Source organism: Oryza sativa, chromosome 7 (assembly GCF_034140825.1).
Source record: "Oryza sativa Japonica Group chromosome 7, ASM3414082v1".
Lineage (NCBI taxonomy): Eukaryota > Viridiplantae > Streptophyta > Magnoliopsida > Poales > Poaceae > Oryza > Oryza sativa.
This window is the reverse complement of record NC_089041.1, coordinates 3344078-3361071: the sequence shown is the minus strand read 5'-3', so window position 1 is coordinate 3361071 and position 16994 is coordinate 3344078. Positions and strand designations below refer to the sequence as shown.

Below are 16994 nucleotides of genomic sequence, written 5' to 3'. Positions count from 1 at the left end.
GCTGCCTGCATTGCTGCTTCGTTTCAGGTGATCAGAAAGTCAGTTTAATTTGATCGTCAACAGCTGCATCTAGGAGTACTACTAGTAACTGAGTTTGCTTGTTTAAAATGAGTTTCAAAATGAGACGCTTGATTAAAATTAACCAGCGATTAATCAACGAGAGAGAGAGAGAGACTGAGCGGGCTATGCGTATTGGATGATGCACGCACGGACGTACATAGACGGGCCGGAGGCCGGAGGAAGGAGGCAGATAATATCTGCAAGGTGTTACTCCTATTTGACTATGCTAATACGCTGGTAAATATATGTAGGCAGGTCAAACAACGCATGCAGATATGTGTTTATACGCTGCAAAAGAGAGAAACAAAGGCAATAAACATATGTACTTGTCGTATGGTAAATTTGTGTTTACACTTTATATGTATACGAATGCTAAGGCATTGTAGCCAAAATAAATTTTATTAAATTTTAGCAATGCTAAAATTTTGACAATTTGATAATATTATCAAGTTTTAGCAAAATTTCTTATGTATTTACCAGAGTTTGGTAAAAAAAACTAAATTGATATGTATATTTAATAGCTTTAAAAAATGGTATATATGATTTGAAATGACATTAACCTAAACAATCCCTAAATATATAATGTAAGGCATGCATGCAGGATTGCAGGAGGCACATTTGTTTTTACTGATACTAATAAAATTGGATATAATTTGGAAAATCTGGATGCAATTAGTGGATAATAAGGAGCAAGAAGAAAATCAGGATCCTTGGCGGCTTTGCCTCTCATCCCGTTGCTCCATCTCTCTGTCGTTGCCAAGTGGGCACTGCTCCTTGATCGTGCATTTCCCTTTCCCTTAAAAACCACGAATTACGGTTTTTTCACTCATGATATTTTTCAAAAAAACAATTCGCACAAACAGCACAAAGTTTCATATTGATGTAGTAGGGAAAAAAGATTATAGCATCAGAGGTTGTACAGCCGTACATGAAAAAAAAAACAAGCCACCATACATCAACAAAATGCCAAACTGTACACATCGTCGAAGGAACTAGCACCCGGCTGACGGCCATGAGGCAAAACTGGACGACGCAAGACCTACAAAGGAGCCACAACCGAACTGCCTTACGCTAACTCCAAACAACTACATACCCGCCACTCCTAGTAATATAAAGGGAAAAGTCCATTTTACACCCTCAAACTCTTATGCTTGTCTAAAATACACCCCCGAACTACAAAACCGGATATAATACACCCTCGAACTGTCAATACCGGACACTTAACCCCCCGGGCTGTTTTCACCGTGGTTTTTGCCACATCGGCTGCCACGTCGGATGCCACGTCAGCCCTCGCCACGTCAGCGCACAACATAACATGGGCCAAGCCCATATTCTCTCCCCCCTCTCTCTCCCTCTCTCTCCTTGCCGTGTTTGTTCTCCTCTCTCCCACGACTGGTGGCGGTGGCTGCATCGGCGGCGTCGGCGCGGAGTTGCGAGGGCAACGGCTACGGTGGCTGCGTCGAGCTGCGAGGGCCACGGCTGCTGTGTCGAGCTGCCAGGGCCGCGGCGGCTGCGGCGTTGGCATCGGCGTGGAGCTGCGAGGCGGCGGTGGTGGCGGGGAGAAGTCCTTATCACTCTCCTCTTATCGATGTCAAGCAAAAAGAGAAGAGCAAAATGTTAGTATGCACAAATTCAGGTATCAGATTCAGATGATGTAATTAACCTACATTGACTGTATCTTGTGAAGACTTCCCAGATTGTACACCAAGACCAGTGCTCGTCGTTGCTTCCACCACGCGTCGAGCTGCTTCTTCCCTGCTAAGCCAAATCCAAAGGCGCATGCGGCGACGACGACGCCCGAACCTTCCGCTGACGACTACGCGCAGAGGCTTCAACCGGCGACCGTCCGCGCAATCGGGACAGCGCCGCCGCCCTCGCAGTAGCTCCCCGCCGCCGCCGCCTCGCAGCTCCACACCGACGCGGCAGCCGCAGCCCTCGCAGCTCCACGCCGTCGTCGACGCCGCCGCCGCCGCGGCCCTCGCAGTTTGACGCCGCCGCCGTAGCCGTCACCCTTGCAGCTCCGTGCCGCCGCCGCCGCCAACGGTCGTGAGAGACAGGAGAGCGAACAGGGCAGGGAGAGAAAGAGAGAGGGGGAGAGAATATGGGCTTGGCCCATATTATGTTGTGCGCTGTCGTGGCGAGGGTTGACGTGGCATCCGACGTGGCAGCCGACGTGTCAAAAACCACGGTAAAAACAGCCCGGGGGCGTTAAGTGTCCGGTATTGCCAGTTTGAGAGTGTATTATATCCGGTTTTGTAGTTCGGGGGTGTACTTTAGACAAGCATAAGAGTTCAAGGGTGTAAAATGGACTTTTCCCTAATATAAATAGCAACAATGTTGGCTCGGTTCCGAAGAAGAAGAAGAAGAAGAAGAAGAACAAAAACAACAAAAAGAAGCGTTGGCGCTAGCGGCGTGGGCGCCACGATGGTGTGTGACAATAAGCTATGGAGCCTTCGCGCATGGCTGCAGGCGTCAACATGTCATGAGGCACACCTAGTGTGCAACATGCTCCAACTGTTCATCGCTGGGTTGCTTTCGCCGCCAGTCACATTCCTTGTCGTTGTCCGCGACGAAGTGATTATGGCTATGTCGATTACATAACATGTCCAACACAACTACTTGGTCAGTGTCTATTTCAGTTGGACCAGTATGACAATGTGGTCAATATAGCCCATACACTATTTGATCGGAACCATATATAGCGTAGAGTACGTACGACCTACATAGCAGTGGGCCGGGATAGTACTGTAGAACACATGTCGCTAGCTAGGGTGGTAATGAACCATAGTCCACATGCCCTTTCACAGCCTAATTAAGTCATTTTTTGTTTTATCCTAAAGTACATTTACAAGATTTAGGTCAACCTTTTAGCTCTAACTCTCAGAATTTCCAGGCTAAAGTTTGGGCCCATATATTTGCTCGATGAAAGCTAACAGTGAAAACTTCTCCATTGTATATCACCGTCCGCTGTTGTTGACAGTAATATATAGTACGAAATGATATAATTTAGGAGGCGATTTGGAATGCTTTGATAAGGAAAAAACATGAATAGTTTTCAGAGGCAGTTTGAGAAACACTATATTTACTTGCGTCAGGAAAAAGTGATGCACGACTCTTTTTAAAAACGCCTAAAAAGATGTTTATCAAAATCGCCTTAGGGAGGAATATTTTGAGGTTGTTTTGGAAAAGATGCCTTCAACAAAAACCCCTTCAAATGCCGTCCATCCTGTATTGACAAACATGGAGCAGCAATAGGGAGACGATCTAGAGTGAAGGATCGTGCCTCTCTTTGCGCATGAGGTTGTGTGCTTGGGTTAATTATTTGATTGCACTACTTAGCAATACAGTAGTAACGACTAATTAACGAGCAAAGCTGATTGGTTAATCAAACAAAATCAACAAATAAATTGTATTGGTTTTGTTAATTATCAGAATGAGATCAAGAAATGTACAGATGCTGAAGAACGGAAGGAATGCATACAGTCGGCGAGCTGAGCGCAGAGCACCTGTTCGTGCTAATTTTTCCCTAATTACAGGAAAATTTTTTGCACAAACTGTTGTGATTCTGATCCAAAAATTAGAAGTTCAGAGCTAATTAGAACAAAGCAGCCAACTCTTGTAACGCATGCATCGTGGTTGGCGACAAGAAGAAACTACTGGGCGACAGAAGAAAAGCATCCGCCGGTGGAGAATGAGGCGGCGCCGCCGGATGGTCGCCGTCGATCGCCGGCGCCGGAGCAGGCTGACGCTGCTGCCCAAGCGTGAGCACCAGTGGGTCGGCGGCGGCCGCCGCTGCAGCGGCGTGATCACCTCCGGCCACCTGATCAGCCGCCGGCAATGTCGTCAAGGTTGAAGCCGCCGCCGGCTGCTGCTTGCCGCCGGTGAGCTTCTGCACGACGGCCATGAACTCCTCCTGCTCGACGTGGACGACCCTGGGCGTGAGCTCGTACACGATCACCGGCCCCGTGTCGCCGCCGCCGCCGCTGACACGGGGTTTCTTGGACGGCCGGCTCGCCTCCGCCGGCGCCGACGACACGATCAGCGGCTGCGGCCTTGCGCCATGGATGCAGCCTCGCCTCTTTGCCTTCGACGGCGGCGGCGGCGACGATGACGTGGACGACATGGTTCGATCGATCGCTGCGTGCCCGAGACGTTGTTCTTGTCAGATGTTTTTGCTGCGTGGAGTAGTAGAAACCAACACACGAAGATACGCTTATATAATGTCAAAAGGCGCGCGAAAAGGTCAGACATGGAGTTTTCTTTTCTGACTAAATTTAAATATTGTTCCAAGCAGCCTTCTCCTAATTAATCTGCTGCGTATTTATTATGCAGATCAAATCATCATACATATCACATGTATTCCTGCACAACTAATTATTACCTCCATTCCAAATTAGATATCGTTTTGATTTTTTCTTATAACGTTTGATCATTTGTCTTATTAAAAAAATTAGTATAAATATATAAAAAAGATAAGTCACACTTGAAGTACTTTTTATAATAGAGCAAGTCACAAACAAAATAAATAATAATTCTATAATTTTTTAAATAAGACAAATAATCAAACGTTAAAAAAAACTGACAAGTATTTTGGGACGGAGGGAGTAAGCACTACTGCTAACCTTAACAAGATCTATCGTTAGATATAGTTAGTATTAGTTTAATGATCTAAATACTTGTTAATTACAGTGCATACATGCATGCTTCCCGGACACACGCAGCTGCATGGGTGCTTCGTTTCAGGTGGTCACAAATCTCAAATTGATCAGTTGCAGCCGCAATTCTCTGCTTCGGTATGCATGCGTGTTTAAACACACGAATTCACAACGACAAACTTTGAATTAATTTGCGATAGATGCTAATAAAAATAGGAAGTCGTCAAGCCACGTGAGCTTTTGCGTCGCAGATGATGCATATACGTCCATGCATCGGCCGGCCGGAGGAAGGAGATAGCCAGGTAGCTCAAGATAGTTATATTTGACCATACTATTGTGGATTTGTGGTGAGAAAAATCTAATATATAGCAGCAGTTCATAAAAGATAATGCATACACGTGTGTATATATGTATATATGTTGTAAAAGGAGACAAAAGAAAAAGGCAAGAACATCGATCCTGATTGGATTATTCGCGTAGAATTTTCTTTTTACCAATTGAAGTATTATATATTGATATAGTAGAGAAAAAAACTGTAAGATTATAGTCCTACAAGGAGTATATGAAGTATGGCAGATATGCAAGTACCAGAAGACATTTTTTTTAAAACATATTTTGATAGAATTGGACATATAATATACTTTATCTATTTCACATTATAAGTCGTGTGATATTCTCTTCTAGTCAAACTTTTTTAAGTTTGATCAACTTCATATAAAAATTTAACACCATCTAAAATATGAAAATAGTTTTTATTAATCTAACATTGAATATAATTTGATAATATGTTTGTTTTGTGTTGCAAACACTACTTAAATATGAGATGGAGGGAGTAGAAAATTTGGACACAGTTTATAAATTAACGGCAGGAATCCTCGTTGGTTTGGTGCCTAGTGTAAAAAACCGGACCGGACCGGCTGTTCAACCGGAACTAGAGGTTGGCACGGTTCGGTCAAATAGAAAGACCGGACATGCAACTGTTCAACCTGAAGTCCGGCTGTTCAACCGGAACTAGAGGTTGGCACGGTTTGGTCAAATAGAAAGACCGGACATGCAACTGTTCAACCTGAACCGGCTGGTTTTGTGTTGAATCGGGCAATAAACTGCTTTCGGTCGGACCGGACTTGTGTTAGACTTGTCCGCGGGCTTGATATTTTTAGCACAAATTGAAGGAAATGCGCGCGCTTGTGGGGAGTCGACCCCTGGTCGATTGTTTGCAAGCCAATTCCCGTAGCCATCCTACCATACAGATCTTTGTGCTTGTATGCAAACACATATGCTACATGTAGTTAGTGAACCGTGGTTCGACCAGCCGGTTCACGGTTGGACCGTCAAACCGGTGAACCAGCAGGGTGACCGGGTCGTCTACCGGTCCGGTTTTGGTGTGCATGGCCTTTTCTTCGATTTCTCTATGACTGGCAAGTGGGCCCCGCTCCTTACTTGAAAGCCATTTCAGTTGGGCCGGACCAGTATCGCGGAGCACGTGCCAACATGGGCTGTAACGTCGCTGCGGAACACGCGCAGCCCATAAACTAGTTGGGCCATCAGCCCATAAGTGCGGAACGGTAACAATGGCGTGCGCGCGGCCCAGATTCAATTGCGTTTTAATGTGATTCTGTCAATTATTAGCAGTATAATTTTTTTCGCAAACACATAAAAGGATTAGCCGTAGAAATAATCCTTACCCCATTAGCATTGGCGTTCTGCGATACAATTCTCACCTCAACGAATGACGAGCGAGCTTTGCTTAACGTAGGAACTAGTTTACAAAATTAAGTTAATGCACGTAGTAAAATTGATACGACCACGTCCAAGATTTACACCCACAGACCCACTTGAATCATCACATTCACGATGATACGCAAAATACAAAAACCCAGTCAAAAATGTCAAATCATGAAGCAGATTGCATGTCAAGTGGCTTAAAAATTAAGAGAGATCGGACAAAGGATCGCCTCAGTAGAGAAGAAAATTCTGCACAAAATTATAGACTTGTTGTAGCCGTCAGTATCGTACATATCTTGGTAGTATGGCACCGATGTCAGCATGCTCATAATCTTTTCTTAAAAATTGTTTGTATGGATAACTCTTCCTCCTAATCTCATTTTTTCGTACGTACCATTTTTCTCAAACAAAAAAAATATTCACGAAACTCTTACTTACTAATAAAAATCTTAACTACTTTTTCCGTCCAAATTATAAGAAACCTTTGTTTTAAGGAAAAACTAGTAATTTTTTTTACTAATCATTATACTAACAATAACTATGCTAAGTATTATGAGTGTTATATCACTATTTTAGTACTTTAAAATACTTTCACTTATGTTAACTTTATAGTTATTGATAACACAATATAAAATAAATTAGTTATCAAAGTATATTATTGAAGACCGTGTAAAAAAAATTATAAACCTTATAATTTACGATAGAGTGAGTAATAGGTACTCTTGTTATGAAAAATCATATCAATTTCTAAAATATTTTAAATAATTCTGTTAGGTGTATTAGTATTTTTCAATAAGGAATTGTCCAATCACTTACGTTTCACGTAAGCGTCCGATCTGGCACGCATCGCATCGCCTGTCCCGCGGCCGCATCGCATCGCAAATTGCATGCCAAGTGGCTTAAAAATGAAGAGAGATCGGACAAGGGAGATCGCTTCGGTAGAGAAGAAAATTCTGCACAAAATTATAGACGAGATGACTTGTTGCGGACATCAGTATCGTACGTGTCATTTTTTTTTGCAAAAAAAAAATCTTCACTAAACTCTTACCAATAAAAATCTTAACCGTTGGATTTAATTACTAATAGGTACTGTTGTTATGAAAAATCATACTATCAGTTTCTAAAACTGTTTGTAAATATTTTTTTGTAGGTGTATTATTTTTCAAAAAGAAATTATCCAATCACTTACCGTTTCACGTAAGCGTCCGATCTGGCGCGCATCGCATCGCCTCTCCCGCGGGCGCCGCTGCTCCCACTGACAAGTGGGCCAGCAAGGCTGAGGTGGCCCACATGTCAGTGGGACGTGGCCCAGCTCACCTCGTCCCCCTCCGGCCATCTCCCCTCTCCTCCACCAAAATCCTCCTCCGATCCAAATCCACCAACCCTCGCCGCCGCCGCCACCGCCGCCTATGCCGCCGCCGCCGTCGCCGGCTGCCTAGGGTTACGGCGGCCGCAGCTCCCCCCCACTTCGCCGGCGCGATGGGGAACACCTGCGTCGGCCCCAGCTCCGCGGCGGACCGCCACGGCTTCTTCCACTCCGTCTCCCTCGCCGTGCTCTGGCGCCCCGGTGGCCGCGCCGAGCCGTCGCAGCCGCCGGGTTACCCGCCTCGGGAGTCGAGCCACTCCTCCGTCACCTCGTCCACGGCGCCCGAGCGCGTCACCATCGCCGACTCCGACCTCTCCTCCTCCACCCCCAACAAGGGCGGGAATAAGCCCAAGGTGAGGCGCGTCCAGAGCGCGGGGCTCCTCGCCGACTCCGTCCTCAAGCGCGACTCCGAGCGGCTCAAGGACCTCTACACCCTGGGGAAGAAGCTCGGGCAGGGGCAGTTCGGGACCACGTACCAGTGCGTGGAGAAGGCCACGGGGAAGGTGCTCGCCTGCAAGTCCATCGCCAAGCGGAAGCTGGTCAGCGAGGAGGACGTGGAGGACGTGCGCCGGGAGATCCAGATCATGCACCACCTCGCCGGCCACCCGAGCGTGGTCTCCATCGTCGGCGCGTACGAGGACGCCGTCGCCGTGCACCTCGTCATGGAGCTCTGCGCTGGCGGGGAGCTGTTTGATAGGATCGTGCAGCGCGGGCACTACTCCGAGAAGGCGGCCGCGCAGCTGGCGCGGGTGATCATCGGTGTCGTCGAGGCGTGCCATTCGCTCGGGGTGATGCACAGAGACCTCAAGCCGGAGAACTTCTTGTTTGTCAACCATAAGGAGGACTCGCCACTCAAGACGATCGATTTTGGGCTTTCCATTTTCTTCAAGCCAGGTCCGGTCTCGATCCTTGCTGCTGTGTTGTCTTGTAAGATGCAAGATTTTGTTGGCAATTGCGGATTTTACCCCCACCATAGGCAATGCTAGTTAAGTTGATTTTGCAAGCTTAGCGAGGTAATGGTGGTGCATTGCGACCCCCTATAGCTTTGATTTCTCGATTGAGTTCTAGTTACAACTAGATGGACTTCTTGCATAACTGCACATATGTTGCAATGGATACGTTTGTTTTTCAGATAGATGTGTATTTGACTATCTGTTAAACCCTTTTTTGGTCCCAGTAGTATTGTGAAACTGTTTTTTTTATTTCCTGGATTACAAAGAAAGAGACTGATTTTTTTTATCACAAATTGCCAAAATCTGCAATCAAACTCTTGTGCACATAACTTTCATATCCATTCACTATGATATATGCTTCTTAATTGAATGCATGCTGTACTTGCGGTGATCCTGAAATTCATGTTGCTTAAAATGCCAAGGGAATGGGATGTCATTCCATCTTTCCTTTTCATTTTGTTTGTCAATTAATGCATTGATGTGACAGAGCCTTAATGTACTTAACTAGTACTGTAATATGAACTCTAATACACTGCTGTCCCCTTCTTTTAGAACACTGAAATACTACTGATTGTGCATCTTTTCCAAACTCTAATGCATTAAGATTGACTTTACAGGCGAAAATTATTCGGATGTTGTTGGAAGTCCTTACTATGTTGCACCTGAGGTTCTGATGAAGCATTATGGCCGCGAGGTGGATGTATGGAGTGCTGGTGTAATCATTTATATCTTGCTTAGTGGAGTTCCTCCATTTTGGGATGGTGGGATATGTCTACCCTTTATGCTGCCTTTTCAAACCCATGCTTCTGCTTGATGCTGACAGTTTTCCTCTGTTTTTTGTTCTTTTGGATGCTGGCCTGCTTGCACAGAATCTGAACAAGGGATATTTGAAAAAGTTTTGAAAGGAGATCTTGATTTTTCATCTGATCCCTGGCCTGCTATCTCAGACAGTGCAAAGGATTTGGTGAGGAAAATGTTAAACCGTGATCCCAGAAAGAGATTGACTGCACATGAAGCTCTATGTAAGCATAAATATCACATTGCAGAGCATCATGTCAGAGCCTTCTCTAGTGACCCATCTTTATGTTGGCAGGTCATCCTTGGGTTTGTGTTGATGGAGTTGCTCCTGATAAACCTCTTGATTCTGCTGTCTTAACTAGATTGAAGCAATTTTCAGCAATGAACAAGCTAAAGAAGATGGCCCTTAGGGTGAATATTGAGTATATTTTTGCTTGATTTTCTACCAAAGTACAAGTTACGTTCCATACTGATGCACTTCTGTGTGGCATCTGTAGGTCATTGCTGAAAATTTATCGGAAGATGAAATTGCGGGATTGAGAGAAATGTTCAAAATGTTGGACACTGATAATAGTGGTCAGATCACATTGGAGGAACTAAAAACTGGCTTGCGGAGAGTTGGTGCTAATTTGAAGGATTCGGAAATTACAACCCTAATGGAAGCGGTGAATTTTCTAACATGACTATGCCCCTTCTATTTCCAGTTCAATATATGCTAAAACAAACCTTTGTTTTTTGTTTCTGAGTCCACTATCTTGAAACACTCTGTTAAGCTAGTGTATTCAAATACCAAACTTGACGATAGTTGTTAAAATATGTGTATTTGACATCCTTTTTTAGCAGCTTGCAAAGATTTTCTGACGTTGGTAGTGGTTATTTGTAAATCTATTGTATCTCATCCAAATTTTGTGGTTCTGATAAGTTTAACAGTACGTGAGAATGGACCTTTTATGTTCTAAGAAAGTATTGTTGTGAGGCACGTTAGCTGTAATATATGATATATTTTTGGGCCAAGATATAATAAATGCATATGTTCTTCGACTTGCAGGCTGATATTGATAATAGTGGTTCAATAGATTATGGGGAGTTCATTGCTGCAACTATGCATCTGAACAAAGTTGAGAGAGAAGATAATCTTTTTGCAGCGTTTTCATACTTTGATAAAGACAGCAGTGGTTACATTACTCAAGATGAGCTACAAAAAGCCTGTGAGGAATTTGGCATAGGAGATGCACATCTGGAGGATATCATCAAAGATATTGATCAGGACAATGTAAGTGGACATTTCATTCATTATGAGATCTGAAAGCCTAGAAGACTAAGAATCACATCAAATGTCTGCTTCTCTCTTGTTTCGTCTCTGCAGGATGGCCGGATCGACTACAATGAATTTGTAACAATGATGCAGAAAGGGAATAATCCACTAGGGAAAAAGGGGCAAGGCCAGCTAAGTTTTGGTCTAAGGGAAGCATTGAAGCTTGGTTAATGGTAACTGCTCAAATCTTGCATTTTCTTTTCAGTTGATAAAGTGAACAGCCGGAAGGCCCTAAACTTTGGGATCCACGTATTAGCATGAATTAGACTAATTAGAGGACCTATATTTTGAATTGCTGAAGCTCTTCATATGCTCATTGCTACTAGTGGTAGGATATACTCCCTCCGTTTCACAATGTAAGTCATTCTAGCATTTCCCACATTCATATTGATGTTAATGAATCTAGACATATATATATCTATCTAGATTCATTAACATCAATATGAATGTGGGAAATGCTAGAATGATTTACATTGTGAAACGGAGGTAGTAGGTTAGTGGCACCATACAGTAACAGATCAGTATAAAATCGTGGGCTGTCAGAGCATATTTCATTTGAAGTAGTCAGGAGAAATACTCAGGACTCAAGATCTTTGTCAAGTTCCCGATAATTATGATGCTATCTTGATTGTTTCTGCTACTTCCTTCCCAAATCCCAACTTAGCATTTCATTCTCTTGCGTTTTCGAGAAAAAAAAAACCTTAGCATTTCATTCACATTTTATTATTCCCTAAGATTTTGAGTTGCTTGTTTATGGGTTTATTTTCGATGAATAAGCTTACTGTGAGGTGGAAGAAGCAAACATTCTGTTATTGTTCATGTCCACTAACATTTTCTGCTATACCTTCACTACCTTGAAGTGAGAGCTTATGGTTCAAATATGAATCGAACTGAACATAGGAAAAAGGCTTTGATAGTTTGTTGTGTTAGCTTAATTATAACTCCTTTAGTTTACTAAATACTGATTGCCTTTTGATCTAGTGCATTGGTGGATATTACACTTTGATACATAATAATAATATGGTTATCCCTGCAAGAAAATTAATATGGTTATCATTTACTCTCTCTCTCTCTCTCTTTATTTTTGCAGGAATAACTACCCCTGAATGTAGAATGGAGTGCTATATTAATATGGTTATCATTTACTCTCTCTCTCTCTCTCTCTCTTTATTTTTGCAGGAATAACTACCCCTGAATGTAGAATGGAGTGCTATTTAGTAAAGGACGAAGACTGAATTCAAGAAAGCAGAAGATCAAAGACAAACGTTGGTGTTACTCCTTTATCAACACTCTGTGAAGATACAAACTAACTTTTTGGGTTCCATCAGCCGGACACACAAGAAAGCCACGTACTTGGGTTTCTTCAAAGAGTTCAACATCCGTGGACCCTCCAACCGTATAGGTGTTTTTTTTTCCTTTTTTAAATAGGCACAACTCACAAGAATAGCGTGTGTGTTGTTTCATACTTTCATGTCCTCCTTTTCCGTTCTGGAAACCCTTGTAGGATGCTCTGCTGAGACGGTGAAGCTTTGACACGCTTGGAACTTCGGATTGGAGAGTTGGACGAGATTCCTTTGCATTGGAGAGTTGTATAGTTGCTAGTATTGAAATGTTGTAAGAATTCGTAGGTTGTAACATAAACAGTAAAATGAATGAAATGGTTGTTTTAGTATATTTCTCAAGAGTGTAGCTGTTTTATTACTTAATTCTTATACTTGTCAAGTGTATCATCCTCGATGTACTATGGCCCAACCTCCAATTTTATGCTGCATAATTACATGAACAAGTGATGTCAACTGCAAAAAAAAAATTATATGTTCAGGCAATTGCCATATCAAATGCCTACTCATTAATGCCTGTATATGTTCACATCATTAGCATGAGCCATAGTCCTATGAGTTGGCTATGATTACCATCAAGGAGCTGAAGAAAATTAGTCCGTTCTAGAAAAATGGGTAAAGGGGGAAGAGCAAAAGTGCAAAACTCATTTAAAATAGAATGAGAGGTTTTTAAACATGTTGGAATGCATTAGAACTTATTAAGATACACATTAGAATTGATTAAAATATGAAAAAAAATTGAGGCCCTAATCCTCCATGTCTCTGGTCCAACTGATACACCCAAGGCGAACATGTGACATCACCTGTCAATCTCCAAGTATCTGTTTAGACAATGGCCATGTCCAATTCAAGAGAACACACATTTTTTCCCTATTTCATGCAGAATTAAACCTTTTTGTTTCAAAGAGAACAAACCTTTTCTTTTCACCAAAAATTTAAGAGTAAATTTCACAAAACTACACGTTTTGTAGTCCAAGTTGCAGAAAACCACACACACTTCGACACTTGGCACTTAAGTACATATATTTTGGTAGTGTAGTTTCACAAAACCACACTATCAATGAATAGATTCACCCACGAGATGACGTGACTGTTTCATCTAGGACAAGGACATGCCATCCTATTACCAGCCATCGCACGAAATTAATAGGATGCCACGTCCTCATCCTAGATGGAACGACCACGTCGTCTCATGGATGAATCCATTCATCGATAGTGTGGTTTTGTGAAACTAAACTACCAAAATATATATACTTAAGTGCCAAGTGTCAAAATGTTTGTGGTTTTCTGCAACTTGAACTATAAAACATGTAGTTCTGTGAAATTTACTCAAAATTTAAATACATATATATATTTTTTAATCGACTCCATCTTATATGATGCTCATACAACTTCGACGACGTTTCGATGGTCAGCTTTGCAAACAAACTCCATAGCGGCGTCACGACCATCCACAAAATTGTGTGCCCCTCTTTTTGGCGGTCGATAAGCATCGTGAGGCACTATTGCAATTTCTGGATTTATCACCATGTTCTTGAGCACGGTTGAGCTGCAAAGGATATGAAGTGCCAGCTCTACCTGATCTTTCTGACCGAAAATTCCAGTGATCTGAACCTGTTTGAGATTATTGTGATGGTGTAATGGAAGGCTTCTTAGATCACCATCCTCTTCACTGTATGGTTTGTGAGGAGCGTCTATCCACATCTATAAATATGAGAAAACCAGAATATTAGTGAGTGCCCCTGGAATGAAAAACAAAATACTCCATCTATTTTTCTAATAAATGATGTCGTTGACTGTAGGCATTACGTCTACCCATTTGCCTTATTAAAAAAATTAATACAAATATGCAAAAATTTAAATAAATTAACAAAACAAATGATATTTACATATTTTTTTAAATAAGGTGAACATTAGACATGAATAGCTTAAATGGAGGAAGTGATCAATGACGACATTTATTGAAAATGGAGGAAGTCTATAAGATGTGCACCCAATTGTTTTAATTAAGAATGAAAAATTCATTTCATTTTAGCTGTTATACTTCAATATAGCAAAGTATGACGTGCGTTCGGGCACAATGCAGGATCAGGTTTTGTGTTTTAATTAAGTTCAAAAACACAAATTACTACTACTGCACAATAGACATCACATCGCATTTAATCAATCGGCCAAGCAAACAGAACCAAAATTTGGCTAAAACTAATTCATGAGTATATACTTTTATTTGTCAGTTGGAAGTGAAAAACTTACATGTAGTTCCAGTTTTTCCATAAAAGGAGCAATTTCTAAAAGATATGCATAGTCAAGGATATCAGTCTTCCTGCCATATCCAAAAACAATCGTTTCCAACTTCAAATGTCGAAGATAAATTAATTTGGGAAGCCTCTGAGGAGAAATAGCTTTCTGGCGTGCATCAGAACAAAAAAAAAAAGCTAATGAGAAAGTTGACAATAATTTATATGCATGAAAAAAAAAATGAACTGCTACAGAAACAAACTAAGTGGTCATATCACAAACCTTATATTCAACAACATGAAATTCGAGCATTCGAACAACCGGCAAATTACTGATGAATCCTGTGACAATATAGTCAAGACCAGTACAAAAAGGCATCGTTTTTAAACGCACATTTGTCAGGCTGGAAGTTGTAGCAAAAATCAAAGGTGTCATTGATGAACCAGTGAAATCAAGTGTTGCCAGATCACAGTTCATCTCTATCTTCTCAAGTACAGGGCAACAATCCACTTGCAGATGCTTCAGCCGGTTCAGAAAATGAGGTGCATGAATCTTTGTGAGCATTCTGCAGAAGGAGATCTCAAGGAACTCCAGGACATTGGGATTGCACAGCAAATTCTGAACCCCTTCATCTGTGATATTTACACCTATCAGGTTAAGCCTTTTAAGGTTCAGAAATCCAGTGAAATCAGCAGCCGGTTTCAGATACATAGAGGTAAGCTGCAGACACTGCAAATGAGATCCACCATTGTTGGCATCAAGAAGCTGACAAGGAAACTCATAAAATCCTTCTCTGTCTAGATATGGGTGAAATACCATAACTGGCAACATGAAGAACCTAGTAAGATCTGATAGATCAAGAATGAGTTCTTTCGTCTTGGATGCGACGGCAAATTTCACCCATCTATCTATGTCCCGCCGCGCATTGCGCAATAAGAACTTGATCTCCATGCGCTCAACGCCTACACCACTATGTTGCTGCAGGATTGAATCAACTCTCCTTATGAAATTTTGCTGGTTAAGCATTCTGCAACTAGGAAATGTGGCGCGACTGAATGTTAGCATAGTATGATCACGCCAAAGATCCTTCCATTGCCTTGATATAAGTCCAGTCCTTATAGCATCTCCAATTGGCAGCCGCGATATGATCAAGCCCAAAACATCCTGCATCATAATTTGGAGTCAGAGAATGCAAAGCATCACACTAGCAAACTACACAATTATTCAGCATCATGCTGAAGCACAAGGAGTATATGTATATATATGTAACTTGATTTCAGTTTGACAGCACGATCACGTACTATGGGAAGATCGTTAAGTTGGAGGCCTGATCTTCTCCCTTGTCTGTTCTTAGCTGCGCAATCCAAGGATTCCTCTGGTTTTCTCGTCATGTTCAAATCAAATCTCAGGGTAGGCTGGATTTACTGAGGTTAAGGGCAAAGAAAAAAGATCCCAGATCAGGAAGAAACGCTAGGGTTTAACATAAATTCGACAAAAAAAGATTGTCGGTAATGGATGGATGCTCACCAGAAGAACGGCGGAAGCAGCAAGGGGACACCGGCGACGCTGCTCGCACGATGGAGATCGGCTCAGGCGGCGGGCGAGGAGACGGGAGTCGGCGGCCGAGAAGACGGGGAGATTGAATGAATTTAAGTAAATTGGGACTCTAGGTCCAGAAGATAAATTTTAGGAATCTAGTTTGAAAGCCTCATCTTTTGGCTTATACTTATGCTTATATAAGTCAAAATTTAAATTTTTAACCTTAAATTTAAAGTTGATTTTAGTGTTTTTCACCGTAGTTTATTTTTCAGCTTTTGCTTCGCTTCTAGATTGCTAAGAAAACGTATATAAAAGTTTTAAGTTGCAAATATATCGTTTTACTTATTATGCCAATAAGTGGAACGATAGAGTCCTAAAATCATGTCTCCAAGAGATGCCTAAAGCTGATCCCAATATTTACCCACACCCAGAACCATACTCTATTTGAACCAATTTTGGGCATCTCCACACACTCCCAATTGATGAAATCGCGGGAGGTTTTTGCCGCTCATGCCTTTTCTTCCCCCTGTCGTGCCCTGCCGTGAGATGGCCATGCCCTACCTGCCCCCTCGACGTGCCTTGCAAACTTGCCGACACCCTCGCCGTCCACTGCTGCAGCTGCCAAGAACTCGAAAGATCACCCTGCTGCACAACTTAGCTGGGCTGCTAGTGCGCCATTGGTTGGCAGCGCCCAGCGCCGATCTCTCTCTTATCGGAAAAATGGAAAGACATAAACAGTTGAAGCAAGATTTACTTGAGATGATGTGGCATAGTTTAAAGTTATTGGAAATCAAAATTAGGGGCACTCTTTAAGTATGAGGTGATTTTTGGGCCCAATTTCCTATGGGATGGTCCCAATCCAAGATTTTTAGGAGTTAAATTTTAGGATGCTCTAAGGGTGTGTCCTTTGGTGTGGAAACTATTAAATCTCATGCACGGAAAACGAAGCAATAGATTAGCATACAATTAATTAAGTACTTCTTCCGTTTCATTAACATCTATATG

General features: G+C 42.3%; 3 protein-coding genes across 7 annotated transcripts; 1 reads left to right on the top strand and 2 right to left on the bottom strand.

Annotated features, from left to right (window-relative positions):
* Positions 1 to 3655: 3655 nt before the first annotated feature.
* On the bottom strand, positions 3656 to 4183 carry LOC107277045 (VQ motif-containing protein 8, chloroplastic). The gene has a single exon (XM_015790377.2). It carries the CDS (start codon positions 4181 to 4183, stop codon positions 3656 to 3658), a length of 528 nt encoding a protein of 175 aa, XP_015645863.2.
* Positions 4184 to 7731: 3548 nt separating this feature from the next.
* LOC4342456 (calcium-dependent protein kinase 17-like) lies at positions 7732 to 12546 on the top strand. 4 transcript variants are annotated; one of them, XR_003243460.2, is made up of 9 exons: positions 7791 to 8700; positions 9377 to 9520; positions 9629 to 9781; positions 9853 to 9968; positions 10055 to 10222; positions 10606 to 10830; positions 10924 to 11045; positions 12052 to 12274; positions 12377 to 12546. XR_003243460.2 is itself a non-coding variant. In NM_001421972.1 (8 exons), the coding sequence occupies exons 1-7, from the start codon at positions 7920 to 7922 to the stop codon at positions 11041 to 11043; spliced, it is 1707 nt and encodes a 568-aa protein (NP_001408901.1). In that variant the 5' UTR covers positions 7732 to 7919; the 3' UTR covers positions 11044 to 11045; positions 12052 to 12546. The 4 variants fall into 4 exon arrangements, 2 of the variants coding, with proteins under 2 accessions (NP_001408901.1, XP_015647496.1); XR_010742253.1 differs by having other exon boundaries at positions 11963 to 12274; NM_001421972.1 differs by having other exon boundaries at positions 7732 to 8700; positions 12052 to 12546.
* A 518-nt stretch (positions 12547 to 13064) lies between these two features.
* On the bottom strand, positions 13065 to 16101 carry LOC107276571 (F-box/FBD/LRR-repeat protein At1g13570). Of its 2 annotated transcripts, XM_066312625.1 has the most exons (7): positions 15978 to 16101; positions 15752 to 15874; positions 15267 to 15614; positions 14844 to 15179; positions 14733 to 14791; positions 14466 to 14535; positions 13065 to 13916 (listed from the first exon to the last, which is right to left on the bottom strand). In XM_066312625.1, the coding sequence occupies exons 2-7, from the start codon at positions 15839 to 15841 to the stop codon at positions 13596 to 13598; spliced, it is 1224 nt and encodes a 407-aa protein (XP_066168722.1). In that variant the 5' UTR covers positions 15842 to 15874; positions 15978 to 16101; the 3' UTR covers positions 13065 to 13595. The 2 variants fall into 2 exon arrangements, with proteins under 2 accessions (XP_066168722.1, XP_015647498.1); XM_015792012.3 differs by having other exon boundaries at positions 14466 to 14618; positions 14733 to 15614.
* Positions 16102 to 16994: the final 893 nt, after the last annotated feature.